The 25,304-nt window shown below is 36.5% G+C and overlaps 1 protein-coding gene and 1 non-coding gene across 2 annotated transcripts in view; both read right to left on the reverse strand.

The window, feature by feature from the left end:
* Window positions 1-3,957: 3,957 nt before the first annotated feature.
* Window positions 3,958-25,304, reverse strand: part of NUP107 (nucleoporin 107) — a 48,961-nt gene continuing 27,614 nt past the window's right edge. Inside the window, exons 12-28 of the mRNA XM_070454627.1 lie at window positions 24,768-24,881; window positions 22,249-22,339; window positions 22,028-22,104; window positions 20,108-20,167; window positions 19,203-19,348; window positions 19,028-19,076; window positions 15,399-15,468; window positions 14,966-15,084; window positions 14,236-14,274; window positions 13,770-13,920; window positions 13,340-13,452; window positions 12,628-12,730; window positions 11,880-12,040; window positions 11,159-11,284; window positions 10,655-10,768; window positions 4,904-5,071; window positions 3,958-4,292 (exon numbers count right to left, since the gene is read on the reverse strand). Of these exons, the coding sequence (XP_070310728.1) occupies window positions 4,185-4,292; window positions 4,904-5,071; window positions 10,655-10,768; window positions 11,159-11,284; window positions 11,880-12,040; window positions 12,628-12,730; window positions 13,340-13,452; window positions 13,770-13,920; window positions 14,236-14,274; window positions 14,966-15,084; window positions 15,399-15,468; window positions 19,028-19,076; window positions 19,203-19,348; window positions 20,108-20,167; window positions 22,028-22,104; window positions 22,249-22,339; window positions 24,768-24,881 (1,809 nt within the window). The 3' untranslated portion in view covers window positions 3,958-4,184. The remainder of the gene's footprint in view (window positions 4,293-4,903; window positions 5,072-10,654; window positions 10,769-11,158; window positions 11,285-11,879; window positions 12,041-12,627; window positions 12,731-13,339; window positions 13,453-13,769; window positions 13,921-14,235; window positions 14,275-14,965; window positions 15,085-15,398; window positions 15,469-19,027; window positions 19,077-19,202; window positions 19,349-20,107; window positions 20,168-22,027; window positions 22,105-22,248; window positions 22,340-24,767; window positions 24,882-25,304) is intronic.
* Window positions 16,198-16,329, reverse strand: LOC139030966 (small nucleolar RNA SNORA38). Its single transcript, XR_011483401.1, has one exon. It is a non-coding gene; the product is annotated as a small nucleolar RNA SNORA38 (small nucleolar RNA).

Here is a 25,304-nt window from a genome sequence, read left to right on the forward strand (position 1 = left end):
TAAGTGGCTTTCTCTACCTTCTTCACCAAAGCATAGGAGCCCTAATCCTTACTAGTCCTGAAACGTGATTATTATCCTTAGTCTCATTGACAGATGTTGGAATAGAGGTCATGAGTGTTATCTTGCAGCTAGAATAGATGAGGGTAAGATTCAAACCCAAATTTCTATGGCTTCCAGCCCATTTCCCCTCCTTTTCATTATGAAAAATTCCAAACATATGCAAAATTAAAATAGTACGGTGAACCTTCCTGTACCCATCTCCTGGCTTCACCAACTGCCATTTTTGTTTCTTGTATACCCACTCCCACATTTAATTTTTAAACAGCCAATTTACGTTCATTCAAATGCGTAAATCTTATACAGTTTTTGACACTTGGATTCACTTTGTAATCCACACCCCTCTCAAGGTATAGAACATTTCCATCACCACACAAATTCCCTAGAAAATCCCCACCCCACACCAAAGAAGAAATCAGTTCTAATTTTTCTTCACCTTAGATTAGTTTTGACTGTTTTAGAACTTCATGTAAATTATCATATAGTATTTACTATTTGTGGCTAGGTTTTGCTGAACAGATCAGTTCTTTCCTTTCCACGTTGCTGCATAGTACTTCTTTGTTTAGTCATTCTCCTATTGATACGCATTTGGGTTTCCAATCTGAGGCTATTATAAATAATGCTGCTATGAATATTTTGTACAGGTATTTGTGGAATTTATTTTCATTTCTCTCATGTAAATATGTAGGCATGAAATTTCTAGATTAAAGAATAAGTGATTATAATAGTTAAAATGTTCCCCCAAGGACTACCCATTTTACTGTGTCCAAGTCAGTTACTCCACATCTTCTCACACACTTGGTTAAGTCTTATTGATTTTAGCCATTCTGATGGATGTGTAGTGACATTTCATGGTTTTAATCTGTGTTCACCATTGATCTGAGCATTTTTCATGGGTACACTGGTTAGGTATTTGTCCTCCTTTAAGAATCATCTGTTCTAAAAAAAAAAAAAGAATCATCTGTTCTAGTATTTACTTCTTTTTTTTTTTTTTTTGTCTTTGTATTAAGTTGTAAGAGTTCCTTTTTATATGTTTTATTTTTTGGCCTCGCTGCAAGGTGTGTAAGATCTTAGTTCCCCCACCAGAGATCTAACCCAAACCCCCTGAAATGGAAGCGCAGAGTCCTAACTACTGAGACTGACAGAAAGTTGCAAGTTCTTTATGTATGCTGGAAACAAGGTTTTTTTGGCCAGTTATTCTTTGGCAAATATTTCCTCCCACTCTGTGCCTTATTGTCTTAATGGTATCTTTAAAGATTGTTGTTGTTCAGCCACTAAGTCATGTGCAACTCTTTGTGACCCCATGGACTGCAGCATGCCAGGCCTCCCGGTCCTTCACTATCTCCCAGAATTTACTCTAACTCATGTCCATTGAGTCAATGGTGCCACCCAAATATCTCACCCTCTGTCGCCCCCTTCTCTTGCCCTCAATCTTTCCCAGCATCAAGACTTTTTTCCAGTGAGTCGGCTCTTTGCCTCAGGTGCCAAAGTATTGGGAGTTTCAGCTTCAGCATCAGTCCTTCCAGTGAATATTCAGGGCTGATGCCCTTTAGGATTGACTGGTTGGATCTCCTTGCTGTCCAAGGGACTCTCAAGAGTCTATTCAAACACCACAGTTTACAGGCATCAGTTCTTCAGCAGTTTTCTTTATGGTCCAACTCTCACATCCGAACATAACTGGAAAAACCTCAGCTTTGACTATATGGATCTTTGTTGGCAAAGTGATGTCTCTGCTTTTTAATACGCTGTCTAGGTTTGTCATAGTTTTTCTTCCAAGGAGCAAGCATCTTTTAATTTCATGGCTGCAGTCACCATCCACAGTCACCATCCACAGTGGTTTTGGAGCCCAAGAAAATGAAATCTGTCACTGTTTCCACTTTTTCCTCATCTATTTGCCATGATGGGATCAGATGCCATGATCTTCGTTTTATGAATGCTGAGTTTTGAGCCAGTTTTTCACTTTCCTCTTTCACGTTCATCAAGAGGCGCTTTAGTTCCTCTTCACTTTCTGACATTAAAGTGGTGTCATCTGCATATCTGAGCATAAATTTTATGTTTTGATGAAGTCTTAAGTAATCAATCTTTTTCCTTAATGTAACTGCTTCCTGTCTGTTGTATAGTAAATCTTTACCTACCCTCTAGGTTACAAAGATAGTCTCTATTTTTCTTAAAAGTTTTACAGTTTTAGTGTTTTTATTCAGGTTTATAATCTTTGTGTACAGTATCAACTAAGGGTCAAGGTTGACTATTTTCCATACAGATATTCAGTTGTTTTCCTCATAATTTACTAAACTCCACCCGAATTTTTTATTTGAAAAAATTTAAATCTTGTGCCCTTCCCATAGATTCACTGGTCCATAGATTCACTGGTTAACATTTTTTCATATTTGCTTTATCTATGTAGACTTTTATTTTAAAGCTAAACCATTTCAAAGTAAAGTACAGACTTCATGACCATTCATTTCTAAATATTTCAGTATGTTTCCTACCCAGAATACTCTCCTACCCAGCCACAATACCAGTATCACACCTAAGAAAATTAGCATTAATTCCACTGTACCAATTTACATATTCTGTCTCATGCTAGCATTTCAAAGGAATTGTGTTAAACCTGTATACCAACATGGAGAGAATTAAAATTTTTACTATGTTGAATCTCCAAATAATAAACATGGTATCTCTCCCCACTTATTTTGCTCCTTTGGTTTCATTAGCATTTTGTAGTTTTCTGAATAAAATCCTGTACACATTTTGTTAGATTTACACTTTGACGTCGGTTCATACTGCTCTACCTCATTTTTTAAATGGATGCATATTAGGTATAAGAATTAAAGAGGTTTTGTTAGGTAAACAATTCATCTTTGGAACACTTGAACTAGCATAAATCAAAACTTGAGGCAGAGTCTGAAACCTCTACACCTCTTCCCAAGTGATGCCAGGCCAGTTTCATAGTCAACTACTGCCGGTTTGCCTTGGATACGGATCAAAACCCATCTCTGATTTAAGCCAGAATGTCCTGAACTTAGATCACTTATGGCGTATCAAGATCACTTATGGTGTATTATATTTACGCCAAATACAAATTCTATGACTCCTATCCCAGGCTCTTGGGGCAGCATCTGTAAATACATATAAGAAACTCACCAGATGAGTCAGACGAGCAACCAGCTTTGGGAGCTGCTAATCTACATGTCATTTCCTCTTAGAGCCACATTCTCCCTTTTGGTTATCTCCTATTTATGAGTTCTACACGCTAGTCAATTTGGCACAAATGCTGAATCACAAACATGCACTCATCATTTGCAGGCCTTGCTCATACGGATTTCTTAAACTTGTAGTGCCTTCCCTTTCTTGATCTGTCTTTGCAAATTCAATGCATTACCCAGACTCCAGCTCAAATACTACTTCCTCAGAAACCTCTTAGCTGGAAATAGTTCCTTCCTACTCAGATTACTTGTATTTTTTAATGGCATTTAAAAGACATATTTATTGTATTTCCCCTACTAGAAGGGCTAGATAAGATCTTACTCATTTTATAGTCCCCAATGTATTCAGTGTTTGCCGTGTGCCAGATGCTAAGTCTTTACATGCTGCAATTTATGAGATAAGGTTTACTGAATGAGAATTAATCAACTAGAAGTGGCTTCAAAGTAAGATAACAACATAATATTATTTTAGAAAACATTCTTGCTTTGTTCATCTAATTAATTCTAATATTTAAAAACCACTAAATTTTATGATGAGGAATTACGTTATCTGGCTTAAAAATGTATCAGGACTTTCTATTTTTATAATTTTAAGATTTCAGAGTACTTATGATCACAGAGAAAAAGGAGAATAGAAAATTTAACTTCTTATTACATCAAAGAGGGGCATTCCTGGAATTCATATGAACAAAAATTTTAGTTTTTATATAGTTTTATTAATAAACACAGGGAAATGATATAATACATTAAATTTTCAAAGTTTCACCATAATATTCTTAAAAGTACAAAATTCAATGCCTAAATTTTACAGTTTCCCCATGGTAATGGAAAAGAAAAAAAACCAGTAATTATAAATACATGTATTTTACAAAAACACTCCCTTTATCATGGAAATTATCTAGATTACAAAGACTGAATGAATTATGACTGAATTTCATATCCTAGTGGATCAAGGCCCTGGTCGAGGAGCATCAGAGAGGATTCCCTTAACTTCTGTAGCAATTTCCTTAATTCTTCCTTAGAAAACACCTGTTTTTAAAAAAGAGAAAATGTTAAGAACGAGAACGAAGAAGAGTGTAAATTTATAGTTACCTAATCAACCTGATTAGCTTAATGCAAGAAGAAATTCCTCTTTTAAGATTTATGTAGCCAGATTTATTTTAAGCCAGAGGTCAGTATATTAGCATAGCTCAAAGCTACTTCTCTGGGCCAGTCTATAAACTTCTAACTGCTTACATATACAAAAATATTCTGTATAAAAAAGCACAAACATTAAAACTGGATCATTACTTGAAGAAAATCTAAGAACATTTAAAGAATATATGCATCTCACAAAATTAAATATTACTACGTGCGTGCATGCTAAGTCACTTCAGTCTTCTCCAACTCTTTGCAACCCTATACACTGTAGCCCACCAGGCCCCTCTGTCCATGGGGATTCTCAGGCGAGAATACTAGGGTGGGCTGCCATGTCCTCGTCCAGGGGATCTTCCTGACTCAGGGATCAAACCCGAGTCCCTTATGTCTCCTGCATTGGCAGGCGGGATCTTTACCACTAATGCTACCTGGGATGCCCCAAATATTACTACAAAGGCCATCAAATCATTAAAATTTAAAAGTGCAAACGCTCTAGCACTTACCAGATACAGTTTGTGGCGCTCAGAGGACACCATATCTGCTAACTGCAGGCATTCCTGATACTGACCAGTACTATGCAATATGGTGTGAAGCAGAAAACACAACATCGGCAGACAAAGCTTTCTCAGTAGAACCATTTGATGTGTTCTTTCATGGTCTTCCTCAGCATCCTACACACAAACCAAAATGCAACAAGCAGAAGCTAACGAGTTTCTGTAAAGCTTATTAGGCCCATTAAAAATAAAACAAGGCGAGGTTTCAATTTTTTTTTCGGTTGTGCCACTCAACTTGTGGGATATTAGTTTCCTGACCAGGGATCAAACCTGTGCTCCCTGCAGTGGAAGCTTGGGGTCCTAAATACTGGAACACGAAGATATTCCCAAGGTAAGGTTTCAATCACAGTATCGAGTAGACATGATTTTTTGGCAAAAAAACATGAAGATGAACAAAATACACTTCAGAGGAGTCACAAGGCTGATAAGGAAAACAAAATGCTTCTGAAACTGTATTTACTATGTCTTAAATAGACATCTGCATAAAAGGAAAAATGTTAAGACTAGAGCAAAATTCCCCTGGACATACATGGAAGGAACAGGCAGATATCGGGCATTCTGCAAGGGCATTTCACACCCTGTGGTCCTGCTGTGAAAAAGGGTCAGGACGAGGGGAGAGGTGCGCAGGGAGGACAACTTCACTGCAAATACTTATTCATGATGCTTTTGTATAATTTTTTAAAAATAGAAAAATTAAAAGAATGCAAAGATTTGAATAATACAGTGAATGGGACAGGACTAACATATATGAGAAAACATATATGAGAAAATAATGAGCATTTCTTTATAAGTATACAGGGATCTTTCTAAAAAGTTCTGTAGACACTCAAGAGTACAGAAAAAAGAATAGACCTCTTAGGTTCACTATATTTTCTTATAACAAAGTTGGAAAGTAAAATAATTCAAATAATAAAAAGGTACCCAAAATTTCCGAAATAATCTTAAAACTTGAAAGGAAATCCATAGGACTAAGTGTAAAACAAAATGTAAGGAGTTTCCTGGTGGCCTCATCAGGGATTAGGATTCTGGGCTTTCACTGCCATGGTCTGGGTTCAGTCCCAGCTTGAGGGAACTGAGATCCTGCAAGCTAGGCAAGACACAAAAAATAACATGTATCATATATTGTGTGCTATGCTTAGTCGCTCAGTCGTGTCCGACTCTTTGTGACCCCATGGACTGTAGCCCACCAAGCTCCTCTGTCCATGGGATTCTCCAGGCAAGAATACTGGAGTGGGTTGCCATGCCCTCCTCCAGGGGATCTTTCCAACCCATGGATTGAACCAGGCAGATTCCACCGTCTGAGCCACCAGGAAAGCCCAGGAATACTGGAGTGGGTAGCCTATCGCTTCTCCAGGGGGGGGGGGTCTTCCCGACCCAGGAATCGAACTGGGGTCAGCCTGCATTGCAGGCGGATTCTTTATCAGCTGAGCTACCAGGGAAGTCCTGCATAATAGTGTAAAAGAAAATGGGACAAACAACAACTGCTCCTTTGAAAAGCCTAATAAGATATCTAATTAAAATTTTTTCCTTATGACAATTATATTCATCATTAAAAATGTGTTCAGATGAGAGATTAAATTGTTAAAACATTTTTCAAAGGTAGATATAAGTAGAAGTGTGAAGCAACAGAATGTAATCTGGAAATTATACCAAAGAGTAATTGTACTAACTTTGACATACGTCAGGTTTCTATGCACAGGAAAAATTACTATCAATCTTTTGTTCTGTTTTGAGATACAGATACATGGAAGCAAATATTAAGAAATGCAAGCTTTGTATTTTCTTAGCTTTAAAAGGGAAAGCATCTTCATTTATTTTCTCAAATAAGCACTCATTCCCTTCAGAGACAGATTTAAAACACCTCAAGGCCTCACTCATAATTCATATTGGTGATTCCTACTTGGAGCCTAGTAAGAATGAGAGGACCGCTTCTTTCTGGGTCATTCCATTTGTGCTCCAATATACTCTTTTCCCCTATGCTAAAGAGGCAGAGTACCTGTGGTTCCTAGATCTCTTACCAACTCAAAGTAGCAGCTGGCTTTTTGATAACCTGGTCTCACAGGATGGATTCTGGCACCTGCCTCTCCTAAATCCTGTTGCTGCCGAGTATCAGGGTGTGAGCGCCTCTGCTGAGCGCAGGGGCCTGCCGCCCAGCAGACTGGTCGCCATCAAGCATCCAGAATCATGCCTGACGGGCCCAGCAGTCTGCCACGAGGAAGACAGAACAAACTGCTCTGCTACCACCTATGATATTTTTCTCATCTGAATGAATAAAAGCTTTGAAAAATCCTGTAAACATATAAAACAAAAAGATTCTATCAGGGATGTACAGTGCCTTATACGTGAGAAAAAATCATTAACTGGGATGTGTTGCTATGTATATATATGTATGTACCCTACTGAGGATGGGGGGGTGGGGCTGCAGCAGGGCCCCTAAAGAGAGAGCACACTGGAGTGCGCTGCTAAGGAAGTAAGGAAGTCATCCATGCAGATACCGCAGGGAAAGAGCATCGTAGGCAGAACAGCAAAGACGCCAGAAAGTTAGAACAGATGAGGGGAGCAGCATACAAAGACTGGGGAGGCAGTCAGGACCAGTGTATGTGACTTCGTTGGTCAAGAAAAGAACTCTGGTTTTTATTCACAGTGTAATGAGAAGCCGTCAGAAGCATCAGAGGAGGAGAGTGCTATCTCTTTGATTTTAAAAGGATTACTAGCTGATCTGTATGAAGGGACTGCCTGCGGGAGACTGGAAGCAAGGCAAAGACAGCTGGCGCTTCCAGCAGAATGTGGCCGCGGCAGAGGTGGTGAAGAGAAGATAGAGGTGGCCTGCCTGCTCCCCGTGCTCTGCCATCCCTGCCTGTGTGCCACCGGCCTCCAACATGGATGGGACCATCCTGCGGTTATGTCAAAAGTGAGGTGCAGATATAAGAGCCAGATAGCAGGTCAGGGCTGTGTTGAACAGCTGTGCCTTGCACAATGGTGCTGGACAGTAAATGAGTGGCTGCTGAAATCTACAGGTCATGTGCACTTGACACAGAATCTATCTGTGTAAGAGAATGGGTACCATTTCCTAATTCTTATACAAGTTATGTAAGTGCTAACAGGAGCCCTGAATAATTTTCTGCTTAGCTGAATATGTAAGAATATTAAGCTAAACTCAACTCAAAATATCATCCTTTATAATTAGTTCAAGAAATTGCTTCTTGTTTGGATTAGATTTGAAGAAGTGATTGACACAGAATGTTGATTTAAAAGTGTTTGTAAGCAAAATGGTAGCATTCATAATTTTCCATTCCAACTCCATTTTAAAAATATTCCAAAGTGCCTGTGACTTTCACTATCTAAGATTAATTAATACTTAGAATAACAAATACATAAGTATAAGTAAGGCATCGAGTCTTTTCAAACCTTAAATACACAATAGCATTTCGCAACACTGACAGTTTATCTTCATGAGCATCAACATAAATCAGGGGAGAAAAGTTTACCGTTAAGGAACCTGCTAAAGATTCACAACCACCGTACTTCCCTGGCAGCTCAATGGTGAGGAGTCTGCCTGCCAGGGCCGGAGACAAGGGTTTCGGTCCCTGGTCCTGGAAGGCCCACATGCCACGGAGCAGCTGAGTCTGTGCTCCGCAACCACGGAGCCCATACACCCAGAACCTGTGCTCCCCGGTGGAGAAGCCACTGCAACGAGAAGCTGATGCACAACTAGGGAGTGGTCCCTGCTCGCCAAAACTAGAGGAAAGCCCGTGCAACTATGAAGACCCAGCACAGTAAAGAAGCAATTAATGAATTAATTCAATAATAATAAAAGGAACCCACACATACACAAAAAGGTTCAAAGCTATGAAGCTAGCAGGGTTCTATTATGAATTTATATGTAAGATGTGGAGACTTTAAGATTATTACTGTATCAGGAGTAGCAGCAACAGTAGTAGTAAATTAAGAAAGCAGGACTGGGTTTCACCTCCACAGACTCTGGTTTACTTGGTCTCAAGTAGGGCTGGGCCTTTTTTTTTTAAATTAAATTACTTAAGAAGCTTTAGTATTTAAATTACCTGGGAAGCTTTAGTATTTTTTAGTATTTAAATAGCAAACTGTCCTTAATGTTTTGCTTCTGGTCAGAAAATGGAAGCCAATAAAGTGAGGAAAAAATGTAGTATTAAAAAACAAAACAAACAATAAGAAAGAACTTGACTATATTAGAATTCAGGGGATGCAGAAGGAAAGATACCAAAAACACTCTTAGGATTTTCCTATTCAAAATAACGTTATCCAAGAATCCAGCATTTATAATCCTTGGAACTGAGCTAAATGCACTGTTTCTGTCACGCCCCAGGAGCGAGCCTCAATACCTTTCCCTCACAACATTACTACTTGCAGCATTCTTCCTTTCCCCCACTTCTACTCATCCAAATTTACCCCTCGTTCGAGGTTCAGTCAAATGCTGTACCTTTTAAGGATTCCGTCCAGATCTCTTCTGCGTAGAAGCAGGTTTTTTCTTTTCCTGAAGTCACAAAATACTTCATATGTGCTTTTTTGGGGGCATTCAGTACTTCTGTAGCTGATTCTCAACCCAGGCTATACATTCACGCCTCCAGGTAATTTAATTTTTTTTTTTAAAGCCCAGCCCTACTTCAGACCAATTAAACCAGAATCTGTGGAGGTGAAACCCAGTATTTCTTTTTGGTATCTAAAAATATTTTTAAATTGAAAATCATTTCAAACAAACTAAATTACAACAATAGTACAAAGACTATCTCAATACCCCTTACCCTGCTTTGCTCATTCTTTACCCTACTTTACGACTTGCTTCTGTGTGTGTATCTATAAACACATTTTTTTTAAAAACCCTTTGAGGGCAAGTTGCATAATCATGTTCTATTACCTCTAAATGCTTCAGAGTTTATTTCCTAATAAGGAGAATTTTTTTCTAATATAGTCACAGTGCAGTTAACGACTTCAGAAAATTTAACAGTGATACAATACCTTAACATCACCGACTCAACACTGTCCTTTAATAGCATCTTTTTTTCTCCAACACAGGATACAGTTTAGAATCACATGTTGTATTTAACTGTCATGTCTTTTTGGGACTCTAAAAGGTTTTTTTGTTTTAATACAATTTTTAAAGGTTACAATCCATTTAGCTATTACAAAATACTGACTTTACTCCCCATGTTGTACAACATGTCCTCCTAGCCTACTTTACACCCAGTGGTTTGTACCCCCTCCTCCCCACAGCCCCATGATGTCCTCCTTTCTTCTCCCCACTGGTAGCCACTAGTGCAATCAACCCAGTATTTTTAAAAGTTCTCCAGGTCATTTAAATACAGTTGAGAGGTGCGAGCCACCGCTTTATGTATGTCTTATTCACTCTACTAGACTTACCTTCACCTCGAAAGACTGAGTTGAATACATGAACAATTGATTTTTGGTCCAGAATTTTAAAAAATTAGATTTCACTATACTGACTGAACATATTAAATATGGAGAAACAGTTTACCCAGGAGTCAGACATTCATATATTCCCTAACTAGTATTTCAGGTTAGACTTAAATTATGGAATGTTCAGTTATAATATAGTACAAAGGTTATACAAGATCTGTAACTGCTCCTATTCAGAAAGAACTTAAAAAAAAAAAGATGTAGCTTGTTTGATTTTGCTTTTAGTTATAAACAATGCTCAGAGCTTACCTCTCTAACATCCACCATCCACCCTCCATCAACAAACAACAAGACATTGTACATTTTTTCCTTCACATCAGCAGTTAGGGCATCCAAATGCCCTTTCCAAATACCATAATCCATCTGGAAAACAGATATAAGGCAGATATATAATAGACTATAATATATTTGCAAAGTACAGAGACATATATGGAAGACATATATGGACATCATTCTAAAGAACTGACATTCAGTAAGCCAAATATAAACTAAACATCAACAGATTGCAGTTTAATAAAACACTAAAATGTTTACCATGTAAATGAACACTATTGTCACCTGAAGGTACGTTTCATATTTGGTTAATTATCTACAAAAAGGTAACTAAACAGATTTCTTTCTTCAAAGCAGAACAGTAATAAGGAAGATCAACTCTTATAACAGGAATGTAACAGTTGAAGAAATGATCTCCTTAAATATATGACTTGTATTTTTGAGATGCAATGAGACATGTCTCATCTACATTTAACTTACTTCATATTTCTTTTCTTTGTGTTCATGGGCCACTTTCTCAGTAAAAGTTGCTTGAGTTGTCAAGGTAGGTTTTTGTGGAGCTGAATTCATATGCTTAAACCACTCATTAAAGGTTTCATGGGCTTCCTAAAATTAAAATAGAAAAATACAAAAAATGAAAACTTTTCACATATGTTCAACAAAATTTTTGGTTCTTAGAAGTAATTTTGCAGCAGTAAGAAATAAAATTGTTCAATATTTCTTTTTTATACAAAAAAATGACGAATATGTTTGTGATATTCACATGCTTATCTGTGTCCTTGACGAGCCTATTAGCTTCCAGAAAGAAAGAAAGAAATTCAGACTTAGTCCTAAAACCTAGCTAATCACTTCATTATTTGTTGAATGAATTTTGCATGAGTATGCTGTTATTTTAGTCATAATACAGATTATCTTGTTTTTTTTTTTCCAGCTGTTGCCAAAAGCAGAAATGCTAACGTTGAGTTAAGAATTCAAAGAATCTTAAGAGAACACACTGTGTCGGTTAACAATGATTAGAGGCGCATGCACAGGAGAACAAGGTCAGGACGTCCAAGCTCTTAGGGATAGTGAATCCCATAGTCACAGGGGAGGTGAGAGAGCAAGTCAATCACCACTTTTCAAAAAAGTTGTTGAAGGTTTGAGAGTGATCAGGAAAGTCATCATAAAGAAGGGCACTTCATGGTTTTCTCTACAATCTCACCAAGTAAGCTCTGATGCACAAATGTTCTCGGATAGCATTATCATCTTCAGCAGGAAGTGGGCTGTCCATTCCTTGCTCCTCCCACTGGTTATAGATTTCTGCTATTGAATCCTGAGGAATTTTCACAAATACTTCTTTTGCAGCTTCGTGCTTTTTTGAGGCTGTGGAAAAGATACACAGTTTTTCAATATATATGGATTTCTGTGTAGTGGTTTCTAAAGGAGTCAAATTATTAGTCTGCAACTTTCATAGCGATCTGTAACCATTCCAGGTCCCAAGTACTTCTGTTAAAGGTTTGGGTGATCTTTCTACCTAATGGCTGGGCATTTCCTTATTTTAGTGTGACAGTCACATAAAGGATTGATTAAATGTAGCTACTTTTGTTTTCATTATTTATTTATTTCAATTTTTGGCTGCACTGCATAGCATGACAAATCTTACTTCCCCAAGCAGGGACTGAACCCAAATCCATTGCAATGGAACATGGAGTCTTAAACACTGGATCACCAGGAAATCCCGAAGTTACTTTTACATACTACGTCTTAAAAAAAAAATTCCATTTTTCAAAACCTTGAGATTATATATAAAATTGAGTGGGACATAAAAAGTCACTATTAAATATGTTTTGTTTCACAATATCAGCCATAAGAGTGGGTATTTTGTACCTTACCCTACTGGAAGGGTTAGAAAAACAAAGTTTAAGAACAGAAAAAGAAACTCTGAAAAAAGAATATAAAATGGAGCATACCCAAGAATTTCCTCATTATCGCATTGCCTTGCTTTAGTGCTTCTGCTCTCTGTGCTGGGTCGAACACCAACCAGTCAATTACATCAATTTTTAATCGGTCTTCCTATTCATTTAATTGGAAAAAAAGAAATGTCAGTTGTGCTTTTTTCCTAAGATATTCTGCACATTAATAGAATTGGCTTACATCTGTACTACTAATGAATATTTTCCTTTGGGTTATACAAAATTATGAGAAAAAATAGCTTTTCTTGGTTGATTTTCACATTTAATAACTCTCTATTAAATTATAGAAAAAACTTACTGGACTATCAGTCTGGAATTATATATCTGAAGTGCCACCAATTTAATTATCTGATTCCTTTAAGTGCTATTCTACAACTTTTTCTTTCCTAGATAAAACTTTCTATTCTTTTCTGAAAATAAGGAATAAGTAAACTACATAAAAATTAGTTAATTGATCAAGTATCTAGGTGAGTAAAAATCCAATGCTCAGGTTTTTACTATTAAAGAAGCTTCCTTTAACATAACACTACTGCTAAGCAATTCCTTACACAAGACCTTAAGTTTGCTGCCAATTTTCATAACTAGGCTGACAAAGAAAAATTCTTAAAAAAAGAAAGAAGCCAGAGTATTTTAAAGTAGACATTTAGAAAAGCATAACATGAGGGATTATTCAGAATTACATAATACACCTCTTTTACCCTCATATTACCTCAGTAGTACCCGTATCCAGCGCTGGGGACAGGTCATGATGACTGAATTCACCATCATCTTTCTTTCGAATATTCTCAACTACAGTTTTTGTTATAGCTGCAATATCCAAATCTAAAGAATTTTTTGAAGGGACAAAAACAAGAATCAATCATTCACACTAATATTCTTTAATTACAATGATTTAGTGAATCTGGGATGACAATTCTTTAAAATATTAAAGAAATTATAAAAGAAAATGCCACAACTAAAAGATATTTTACACAAGTTACAGTATGAGTTATTTCATTCCAAAACAGAATTTCATTGAAAACTTAATTTCTTCTTTTACTCTCAAGAGAAACAGGATTTAAAACTAGAAGGCTATATGTTACTAAGACAAAATGATAATCTGCCTACAGAGCCCAACAGATGAAGCCTTTCATTTTTACCTGCCTCTTTGGCCAGCTCCAGGCAATGGTGGCGCTGTTCAAACTCTGTAACACCTTCCAAAAATAATGCATACTGGGCAACAGCAAGGTCTTGAGGCAAATGACAGGTATAAAATGCTATGAGATTTGTATGTTTCTCATTTATTAAAAGCTGAAAAATAGAAAAGGATCAAAATGTTAATATGTCAATAATAAAGCAAGTTCTAAGAAAAACAGCGCGATTCAATTCAAAATTTTAAACATATTTAGGAGAGATGTATACAGAGTTGTACTGCTAAACAGGATTAATTTTAAATTCCAGAAGAAAGTATTTATGATAATTAAAAGATATTTATGTATTCTGATGACCTTCCTGCCACTAGATATTAAAATACTATCATTCTGACTTATGTTTTCATTAAAATGGTCAAAGGAAAAAAAAGAATCAAATTGTGGATTTGATTTTACCTGTTTTACCAGAGTTTACCTGTATATATGTCTTTAAAACGTCAATGGAAATTTCTTCCTTCATAGGAAAAAAAAATAATTAAATTATAAATATAGCTCTTTATGTGTACCACCAATGTATCTAATAAAAATCCTGCCATAATGATTTTTAGTATTTACCACTGAGCAGTAACTACATGTCAGGGTAACTGCTTAACAAATTTCTTGTATTAACTTACCCTAACTCTTTGTGGGTAATTAGTATTATTGTTCACATTTCAGAGGAAGAAAGTAAAACTTAAAGAGGTCTTATTTACCCAGATTTACATGACTAGAAGCTTCTGAATAAGAATGTGAATCCAAGATTCTTAATCCAAAACCCCAGCTTTCAACTACTACGTCATTCTGCTTTCTATGAATACTCTGCTCAAAATGTTACCAATCATTTAGGACAGAAGAAAAAGAAAACAAAGGTTTAAAATCCCACAGAAAACTTAAGTCTGGTTCAGCTGGATTAGCTGGTTGATTCAGAGTTGGGTACTGATGAGGACTGAAGTTATAAACTGTCTCCAAACCAGGTAGCCATCAGCATTCTGCAGTCAGATTAGAACATTAATGAGTCATCTGCAGTGAGTTATCACTGAGTGACAATGTGAGACTATGGTCACCATTTCTAGAAAATAAAAACCAGAAAGTAGCATGTTTTCCTGACAACAGGTGTATAAAGCGTCAGCCTTGCAGAGAAGAGCATACAGCTCATTTTTATTTACTTTGGTCTGTAGTCCCAGAGTGCGGAAAAACAAAATGAGGTGAGTCATGAAGCGGAGGAGGTGTCCAGGTAGACTGTTCCTGCTTTTAGAAAGCCATTTGCTAAATTCATCCATCAAACCTACAAGCCATTAAAGCAAAGATTTAGATGGATACAAATCAAAAGAGATATAAACACTATCCAAGGACATTTATTATATTCATATAACACTCTTATCAATTCACTGGTCTTACTGTTATGAACTACCAGAAAAAACAGCCTCTGGATTAAATTCAAACTTTATTTTCTAAAAATTATATAGTTGCAGTCACATAGGTTGATATTTATAGAGATGATAAGATGTGGTAAGTCATATACACTGTTTTGATAACTTTTTACAAAATTACTTTAAAAAACCAAAGAACTCGTGCAAAGTAAAATAAAATATATCTTACCATCAATGTCTCCCAGGATAAGGAATTTTTGAACTACATGATAATGTTCTTGATTTTCTTCTAGAACTCTCTGAAAAATTTTTTACATTTTCTGTAAATTTATTATGGTCATTCTATAGTATATACTCATTGGTAAGCTAAAAACATAGTGTTGAAGGAACATATACAAACAAAGGGCTTCCCAGTGGCTCCGCAGTAAAACAATCACCCTGTAATGCAGGAGCCGCAGGAGACATGGGTTCGATCCCTGGGTTGGGAGGATCCCCTGGAGCAGGGCATGACAACCCACTCCAGTACTCTTGCCTGGAGAATCCCAGCCAGCCTGGGAGGCTATAGTCCATGGGGACGCAGAGTCAGACACGACATGCATGCATACAAAGAAAAGGCTGGAAATGAAGGGTATTAGGAAACCTAAATCAAGTATGAGAAAGATACTGCCATTGGGACTCAAGGCTGAACACTATTTTTGAAACAGAGAACTGTGATAAAACATTTAATCTCTGTGAATGTTATGAAACTTTTATTTTTAATATATTTTACTGTTTTCCTTGACAGTCCATGGTGAACCAGAAGAGAAGGGCACAGGGACCAAAGCAAAATAAACTGTAAGATTTTCTTCAACATAAACAGTGGTTTTTGAAAGCATTCATCTGCAAATGGCACTAAGAGTAATAAAATCCATCAAAATAGTGATTAGGCACAGAGTAGAACAAATTTACAAGTAATCTGCTGTAACTTGTTGTTACTTGTTATTTTTCTAAAGAAAATAATTCCTACATTTTTGGTCAATTTTTTTTTTCTATGTGGGATAGTTGATCTGGAGTCTGCAGCAAGGAAGCTGGCACCAGACTTCTCCAAATCCACATTTCCTTGCCTCCAATTCTTATGTGTCCAAGAGATAGGAAATCATAGACCCGCCTTTGTAGGAGGGTTTTAATTTTTGTTTAAATTTTCTTCCAGCAGTCTTTCATTTTTACAAATATTTTCTCCACCTGGGACTGTAATGCATGTCATGAGGCAGAGATCTAGCTTTGTTTTATTTCAGATGGAAAATCAATTATGTCCATACCATGTATGTAAATAAACCACCCCTCCTTCTCTGAAAGAAAGGTCACCTGTCCTTTATTAAGTTCTCATATATACTTGAATGTAATACGGACTTTTGTGTTCTGATGATCTGTTTATTCCTGTGCCAATTCCACTGTTTTATTAAATCTTTATATTATTTTATTATTGAGGAACAACATAACTACTGTTCTTTTCTAAATCTTATTTCTATTCCCACTTCTCTGTTACTTGAAAATTTTCTGTTCAGAAATAATACCCCAGAGCAATAGCTTTCAACATTAACTTTGGAAGGACTGATATTAACAACAAATCATCTCATCCAGGAATGTGCTAAATCTATTTACTTGTGTCTTTCAATAAGATTCTATAGATTTTTTTATGGAAGTACTCAAACCCTTGGTTATTTATTCCTAGGCATCTTACAGTTTTGGTCAGTAATTTAAATGAGACTTTTGGGGGATATTTAACTTATATGCAGAGTACATCATGAGAAACGCTGGGCTGGAGGAAGCACGAGCTGGAATCAAGATTGCCGGGAGAAATATCAATAACCTCAGATATGCAGATGACACCACCCTCTACTTTTTAATATGCTGTCTAGGCTGGTCATAACTTACCTTCCAAGCAGTAAGGAAAAGGAGTATATCAAGGCTGTATATTGTCACCCTACTTATTTAACTTATATGCAGCACACATCATGAGAAACGCTGGACTGGGGGAAGCACCTGGTTTTTCTAGTAGTCATGTATGGATGTGAGAGTTGGACTATAAAGAAAGCTGAGCGCCGAAGAATTGATGCTTTTGAACTGTGGTGTTGGAGAAGACTCTTGAGAGTCCCTTGGACTGCAAGGAGGTCCAACCAGTCCATACTAAAGGAGATCAGTCCCGGGTGTTCATTGAAGGACTGATGTTGAAGTTGAAACTCCAATACTCTGGCCACATGATGCAAAGAGCTGACTCATTTGAAAAGACCCTGATGCTGGCAAAGATTGAGGGCAGGAGGAGAAGGGGATGACAGACGGTAAGGTGGTTGGATGGCATCACCAACTCAATGGACATGTGTTTGGGTGGACTTTGGCAGTTGGTGATGGACAGGGAGGCCTGGCCTGCTGCGGTTCATGGGGTCGCAAAGAGTCAGACATGACTGAGCGACTGAATTGAACTGAAATCCTTTTCTTATTAGCTGTAACAAGTACAAAAAGGCTATAATTTTTTCATAACTTTATCTTGAATTTAGATACTTTAAAAATTCTCTTAATTATAGTAACTTATTGAGTCACAATTTTCTATATTTATACTTTTATCATATGTAAATGTTCCCCTCTTTCTAGATTTGTATCTATTCCGTGATTTTCATTTGCTGGAAAATGAAATGACTCTCATTTGTTTTATTTTCATTTTCTAGAATCTCCAAAACAGACTGAATTTAAAAAAAGAAAAATTTGATAGAGAAAGTATTAACTTTTTTTCCCACTATACAAAGAGATCTTACACAGCAAAAAGGAAAAGATAAAATTCACCAGAAAAATAAGTGAAATTTCTAAATAGGAAATTCAAAAATGGTCAATAAACACAGGAAAACTTGCTCAGCCTTATGAACAGACAGGGAAATATGAGAACAGTGAGTTTCTACTTCCTACCTCATCTGATGGGTTGGTAAAAACAAACTATGACATGTGGGACTAGTGAGAAGGCAGGGAAATGGTCATATTAATAAATTATTTGTAGGAATACGAATTAATTGCTATAACCAGGGAATTAAAATAACACTAACAAGAACATTCACTGCAATGCTACAAGTAACCCAAATGATTACCAAAAAGGGAATGATTAAAAAAGGATATATCATTCTATAGAATATTATATACCTATTAAAAATAATAAGCTAGGTTATTAAATTTATATCCATTAACTCAAAGACAGTCTCATTAAACAAGGCGGGGGGGTGTGCAGAGGAGGTAGCCATAAACTAATGCAGGTAGAATGACACGAAAAACAAACTCAAAAAAACAAAATCCTATATTGGAATATCTACATATATTTGTAAGAGTATGGAGAAGGACATGAAGGATACATATCCATGTTTTATCATCTTGGTGAATGAGAATAATCATAAAGAGGCTGGGAGGAAATTTTATAAAGGTCTTTCTTATATAATACATTTTTAGATTATTTTGTTACAAGTATATACTAAGGTCATTTTAAAAGTTTTAAGAATATTACTTTAAAAAATACTAGATTATTTTGAGATCTAGGAAAATAAAGTTTTGTTCATTTTCCATTCCAATTTTAATTTTTCAAGAAGAAATCAATCAATCAGCATACACGCATGCCATGTATTTCAATGAAATAAATTCTAAACCAAATAAACAGAACTGATGTATCATTTAAATATGCAATTAAGTTTCTTCCTTTTAAAGCATATTCTTACTTGAGTAAGCGGTGAGGAAAGGAAGAGAGGATATAACAAGATTCCACATACTTTGTGCCTTTCAGCTATAGTACACAACAATGTAACATCTAGTCTCCGATTCCAATTATCCTAAAATATTAATATTTACCTTTTTATCAGTAGCTTGAAGTTCTTCAAAAACCTTTTCTAAGGTCCAACTTTTGAAACAAAAATCAAGAACACGGATAAAGTAACATTAATATATAAAATGAACAAAGACTACAGAATAAAACTTCAGAGCATGCTACAAATCCTCATGATAAAAAACTAACCAATACACTCACTTTGCTTCCAAATACTCTCTAGGGAGTTCTTCGGTTTCATCCAGAGTCATTACTGATGTCCTGATCTCCTGTTCAACCAGACTGTCCACCATCACCCTAAAGTAGGCCCACACTGTGTCCTCCCAAGTATCACAGACAGGAAGCAGCTTTACCCCGTTTCAAAACAGAAACATGCAGACATAGGCAACAAAAAAAAGGAAAAGCAGTTGAACCTCTTGATATGAACTATAAAATCACTATAACAACATAAAACATGTGGATTATAAACTATCATAGCAAATAACCCTGTGTCTCCAACTTCTCCCCAAACCACAACTTCTTTGGGTGGAGGGGCCAGTGGGCAGCGTGTGGGATCTCAGTCCCCACATGGAGACAGTGGGACGGAACCAGTAGTTCCTACAGTGGAAGCGCAGAGTCTTAACCACCGGACCATCAGGGGAACCCCTCAAGCCACATCTTCTAACAAGTTTGGGCTCTCATAGCATCAATTTTCCATGCTGATATAAGATGGTGCTTCAACTAGTTAAGATAACATCCCTCAAAACAACTATGAAATGTAGGGATAGAGGGAGCTGTGAGAAGCACACGTATGTGAGACAATTCTAACAGTCATACTGTGCCTTAGTGGTACATTTCTGGATAAAGCTATGGTAACAAAAGTTATAAATAAATGTGTATTGTAATTGTATTTACAATTCTGAGAAACTGAAGTCTGACTGCACGGATTAAAACATCATTTGGTATATGGGATACATCAAATTAAGTAGCTCAAGTTACCATTCTATTTCATAATTATCACTGTTATTCTTAGAAACTAGCTTAAGCTCTATGATTACTATATTAGAATATTTCATGCAGCTGATTCCATTCCACAGGAAAAAAGAATTATTAAAATCACTGCATACCTGCTTGAGATTCCCACTTAGAGCTGCGTACATTGCTCTCTCATGTCTATTAAAGAGCTCCTGAAATACAAAGAATAAAACTGAACTACTGTTTATCTCAGTATGTCAATTTTTTCATAATCTGGAATTCTGCAGTATCTTCTAAACTGAACTTTTTCTTCCCGAACAGTCTCTAAACTTTAGTAAAAGATCTACTGGGGAACTAAGAAGGAAGGATCCCTTAGTTTGATGTAGTCAATGCTGAAATCTTCCAGAAAAGAGCTAAATTTCAAATACAGAGTGAAAGCAGATTCAACTCTAATGGATGCTTTGATTATTTTATAGTCAAATTGTATTCCAGATAGAATCCGCATAGATGTTTTCTCCTATAAAACTTCTAAATACCTAACACTGGTACTGATCTAAGAACAACATCAAAACAAGGCCCTTGGTGTACCAGTTTGCATCAAATTCCTAAGCAGAATTAATTATTTTCACCAAATTATCCTATTTTACTTTTGGATTCTATTAATGACATTTCCTGTTTTCTCACCATCCAAACAAGAGACTTCAGAGATTCTCACTACATAATTGAGTCTTCCTCTGCCTTCTATTTCCAGTTTCTGGTCCTGATCATTTTTCGTTCCTTTCTTTTCTACTCGCCATATTAACCGAGGACAGGCCCCTATTGTGTCTGAATAATTCTGATAGGCTTCTAACTAGTTTCTCGGTCTTTAGTTCTTCAATTTTAAGCCAATTTTCCACTGCCACGCTAATCTTAAAGCACTGCTGTCACGTGCCCTCAATGGTTTTGAGGGTTCACTACTCTCTATGGTACAAAGTTCCCATTCCTTGGAGCAACGTCTGAGAACCACCACTGCCTGCTCTTAATGTTTTCCATCATCTTCCCATTACAGTCAGTTCTGCTACAGTGCTTTACTGAAAATGTGAATTTGTTCCAATGCAATTGATTTATCAAGGAACAATTTGAACATAATACAAACTTCCCATTTCTTTATGCACAATTTCATTCACAGGAAACACTGGTCAAATACAGGAAACAACACCTAACTGAACCAAGCCACTTAGAAATACACAAAACTGAGACTCCTCAAACACCTACCAGCCCCCTGGGCTCTCCAGGTATATATTAAACTAAATTTTTTTCCATCAATTGTTACAATTTGGTTTTGACTTCAGATAGCCTCCTTCTATCACTTCTCAGTAACTCACAAGCTGCAACCCTCTGATATCCAGTATCACAAGCAAACTCCAGTTCTTTTTTAAGGTAAACTGCCATATTTATTGCAGTTACTTATATATTTCCTGTTTATTTAACAGAGTGAAACTGTGTGGTTTTTATTAAGTTTTTATCTTTTTAAGCATTACTGATGGTTTTTGAGTACTGTGCTCTTAACTCCATTTTCCCTCAAAGCTCTGGATTTTCTCCACCATTTGTCCTGCTGCAATGACTGCTAGGAATGCATAGGTCATGTCACAACAGAACTGACAATATTTCCTTTCGTGAGCCTTCTGCTCCAACCTGATAGACCTACCTTCCCTTGAGTTTTCCCAACCTAGGTATCCTATCTAGAATTCCCTCCTCTGTTTTTCATGACCAACAACTCAAATTTTTAAAAGATCGATTCAGTTCTCTCTTGGGAACCCAGCCCAGTGCTTATTCTGTGACTTCATTTGCTACTCCTTTTTTTTTTGGGGGGGGGGGGTATTTTTTGCCTTATTTCAGTGCTTAATTCTTGGTACTCAATGTCTGAATAACTCTCATTAGTAAAGCCTACCCTATTCTTCAGTCTGATTGAAAGTTCTGAAAAACAGGAACTTTAGTTCTTAACTACTCTCAAACATCCACAGCATTTTCAGCAGGCCTTCAGTGTATTAAAAGTAAAAATCAGTATCAGTAAATATTTTATTTTATCTTACATCTTCTGCCATTCTCCAACAACTTATTTTCCAAATGCATCTATATGGATTCCCTTCAACAGGTTCTAATTCTGTTCCTATAAAACAGTAAAAGAAATAAAGTTTACAGTTTAAAATGAAATCTTACTTCAACAATTTCTAAAAACAAAAGCTATACTTCACAAAATTGCTATTTAGAGTTAAGTATATCCCAACTCTCAGAATAAAATCTATTAAAATACCTCCATTAACATTGGGGTCATGATAGAGTTTCCAGCCTTCAAGTGTTGCAGCTCTCCACGCCTGGCCACAGCGTTTGCAGAGTCGCTGTGCCTTTAGAAACAAGAAAAAGAGCGGTTGGCCATATAACCAATGCAGTACCAAAGAAATACACGTGCTTTGTAGAAAAATATAAGTGATTTCACAAAGGATTAGACAACTTACAGCATAGATGTCGCAAAGGACGGTGTGGACAAATTAGTAATAGCATTTCACATATGCACGTCTTTCTGTGGTCCCTCCCCATCTTCCTTTCCCTAATAATCCCTTTGCTCTTTGATTTTGGGCTCACCACTAGGTGCTCATGGTGCCCGCAAGCATTTAATTCTGCTAAAGACAAATGGGTTAGAAGGGGTGATGACCCCTGATTTATGTAAAAATAAGTCTCTATAATGACAGGGGTGCTACTACTCATTCAGGCCATAAACATGGTATGTCTTTATGTTAAATGTGACCAATCAAAGGCACCTGATGTACCACTGAGATAAGACACATGCTTGTTGGTCCAGAATCTCTTCAGGAATGATCTCTCCCCCATTTAGTTCATATGGTTTGAGTAAATCATATGATTCCACCTCTGAACTCAACCATCAGGCATATGATCGAACAAGAATCATTCCCAGGACTATTGCCAGAGATGCTGGGAAAGAGACACTCCTTTTGCTGGGGCTGCTCGCTTGCAGGAAGATTCAAGGATGGAGGCGCTGGTGGCTGTTACTGACACAAACGGCTTCTTAAGAATGAAGTCACTGAGACGACAGCAGAGTCAAGAGCCTGGACATTAAGTGACATCGTTTGAGTCCCTGGATCCTGCCAGATATAACCCTCTACACTTCTCTGTTCTAGGGATCGACCAACTCCCGGCTTGTAAGTAATCTGAGTTAGGTTTCTGTCATTTGAACCTACAGAATCTCATTACTACACCAGTTAAAAAGCATCATACTCCAAACATATTTTGAATTTTATGGCTAATAAAAGTTATAAAAGCTATAATCAAAGCTATAATGTAGCAACATGGAAAAATACTTTTTAAATATTTGATATGTTATCTAAACAAAGGCAGGACAAAATCTGAATGCAGAATCTTAAAAACATTTGTCTAAGTGAAATTAGCTGGACAGAAATGAGCAACTATTATATGATTCCACTTACATCATAGCTAGAATAGGCAAATTCACAGAGACAGAAAGTAGACTGGGTTACCAAATACTGAGGGAAAGGGAGAATGGGAAATTATTGCATAATCATTACTGAGTTTGTTTGGAGTGACAAAAAAGTTTTAGAAACAAACAGTGGTAATGGTTGCACGACACTATGAAAGCACTTAACACCACTAAAATCAACATTTGAAAACGGCCAAAATGACAAATTTTGTTATATATCTTTTATCATAACAAAAAAATCAATAATGCAATATACCAAAAAACTACTGAGTCAGTCACCTGAAGTGGATGAACAGTACAGTGTTTGAATTATATCTCCACAAAGATTAAAAAAAATACCTGGAGGTGTACTACGTTTACAATTATGTTAAAAACAGGTAAAAAAGAAAAAGGGTTGTAAGTAAATTTTTATTTAAAACCTCACTATCTGTGATTATGCAAAAGTAGTAGGTCCTTAAAAGTTTTTGTTTTTCAAGCCTCTCAGTAACATGATTATATTTTTGTTTTCTGTTGTCAAAGTTACATCTCGTTTGCCATTGTGACTCCTAATATCCTGCACATAACTCGGCACAGTGGCTGGGCCTTAAATATTTTCTGAATAAATGAATATATGTTGCTTCTTTTCTTAATTAAAAAATAAGAATGATGTTTAGTAATCCAAGGGTTACTACTATAAGAAATTATTTAATATATGCTGGTGGTATGTAACAGAGAAGAACAAACAACACTTTGGACTAACATATTTCTATCTAAAGAACATCATCTAGAGTACAGCAAAACAGGTACAACATAATATTTGATGCTTGAAGCACCTATGCATCAGACTATCCCATTTAAAGGCGTTCACAAAACCATTCAGTAAGCTGTGTTATTAGATACTTCACATCCTACATGCAAAATCTTAACTGTCACAAAGGAGGTTACATTTTAAAGAGGCGAAGTTAAAAGGAAGAAGTATGAGGGCACCATAGTCTTCAAATGCTACACAGTGTCAACTAGAAGAGCAATCAGAGTCAGATTTATTCTTAACTCTTAAAAATCCAAACTAGAAACAATGAGGCTATGCCTATAGTACGAAGTACAAATATGGGAAGCCAAAGCTTGACTTCTTATAAAGAATTTTCTACCAGAGATATGCAAACTAAAGTGCACTGCTTTCTGAAATAATGTGTTCTTTATCACTGATAATGTTAGGCGTTAGACCCAGAAATACTGTGAAAAACATTAATGCATTGAGGAAGTATACTAAGTTGTCACAAAACTCCCTTCAAACTTAGTCTCTGACCTTCTGACACAGGACGAGCAGGGTGTGTATTTACCTCTTCTGTCATTCCAGCACGAATCAGAGTGAAAAGATATTTGAGTAATCTGACTTCATCTTCTCTATCCAGATCATCAAGTGGCATCTTCTGTCTTATAGGAGCATCAGGGTCCTACAAAAATTAATTAATCAACTATAAATTCTTTATAATGCATATATAATTTAAACATCATTGAGACATGATAAACGTCTGAGTTTATATACTGAAATAAACTAATTTAATTTAGTTAGGTAACAAAGGGAATTGAAAAAGTCGTAAGTGTTCCAAATAGACATAATTGTCTGCTGCCCATTCAAAACAGACTCCACTGGTCCACAAAGCTGCATGCCTTAGTCAAGGCAAGGCAGAGATATCACTAGCCCAGCCCAGAAACTCTAGAAATTCTACTCATAATTTAAGTAGACTTGAGTTCTACCCTGCTGTAGCAACTATATGGCCAAGTTAATCCTAACTAGAATTAGGCCTCGATGGAGAATGAGCAGAGAAACTCCAGGAATCACAATGCAGGCAGTGACCATAAGGTGCATAGCTGGT

This window comes from Odocoileus virginianus, chromosome 24 (genome assembly GCF_023699985.2).
Source record: "Odocoileus virginianus isolate 20LAN1187 ecotype Illinois chromosome 24, Ovbor_1.2, whole genome shotgun sequence".
NCBI classification, from domain to species: Eukaryota; Metazoa; Chordata; class Mammalia; order Artiodactyla; family Cervidae; genus Odocoileus; species Odocoileus virginianus.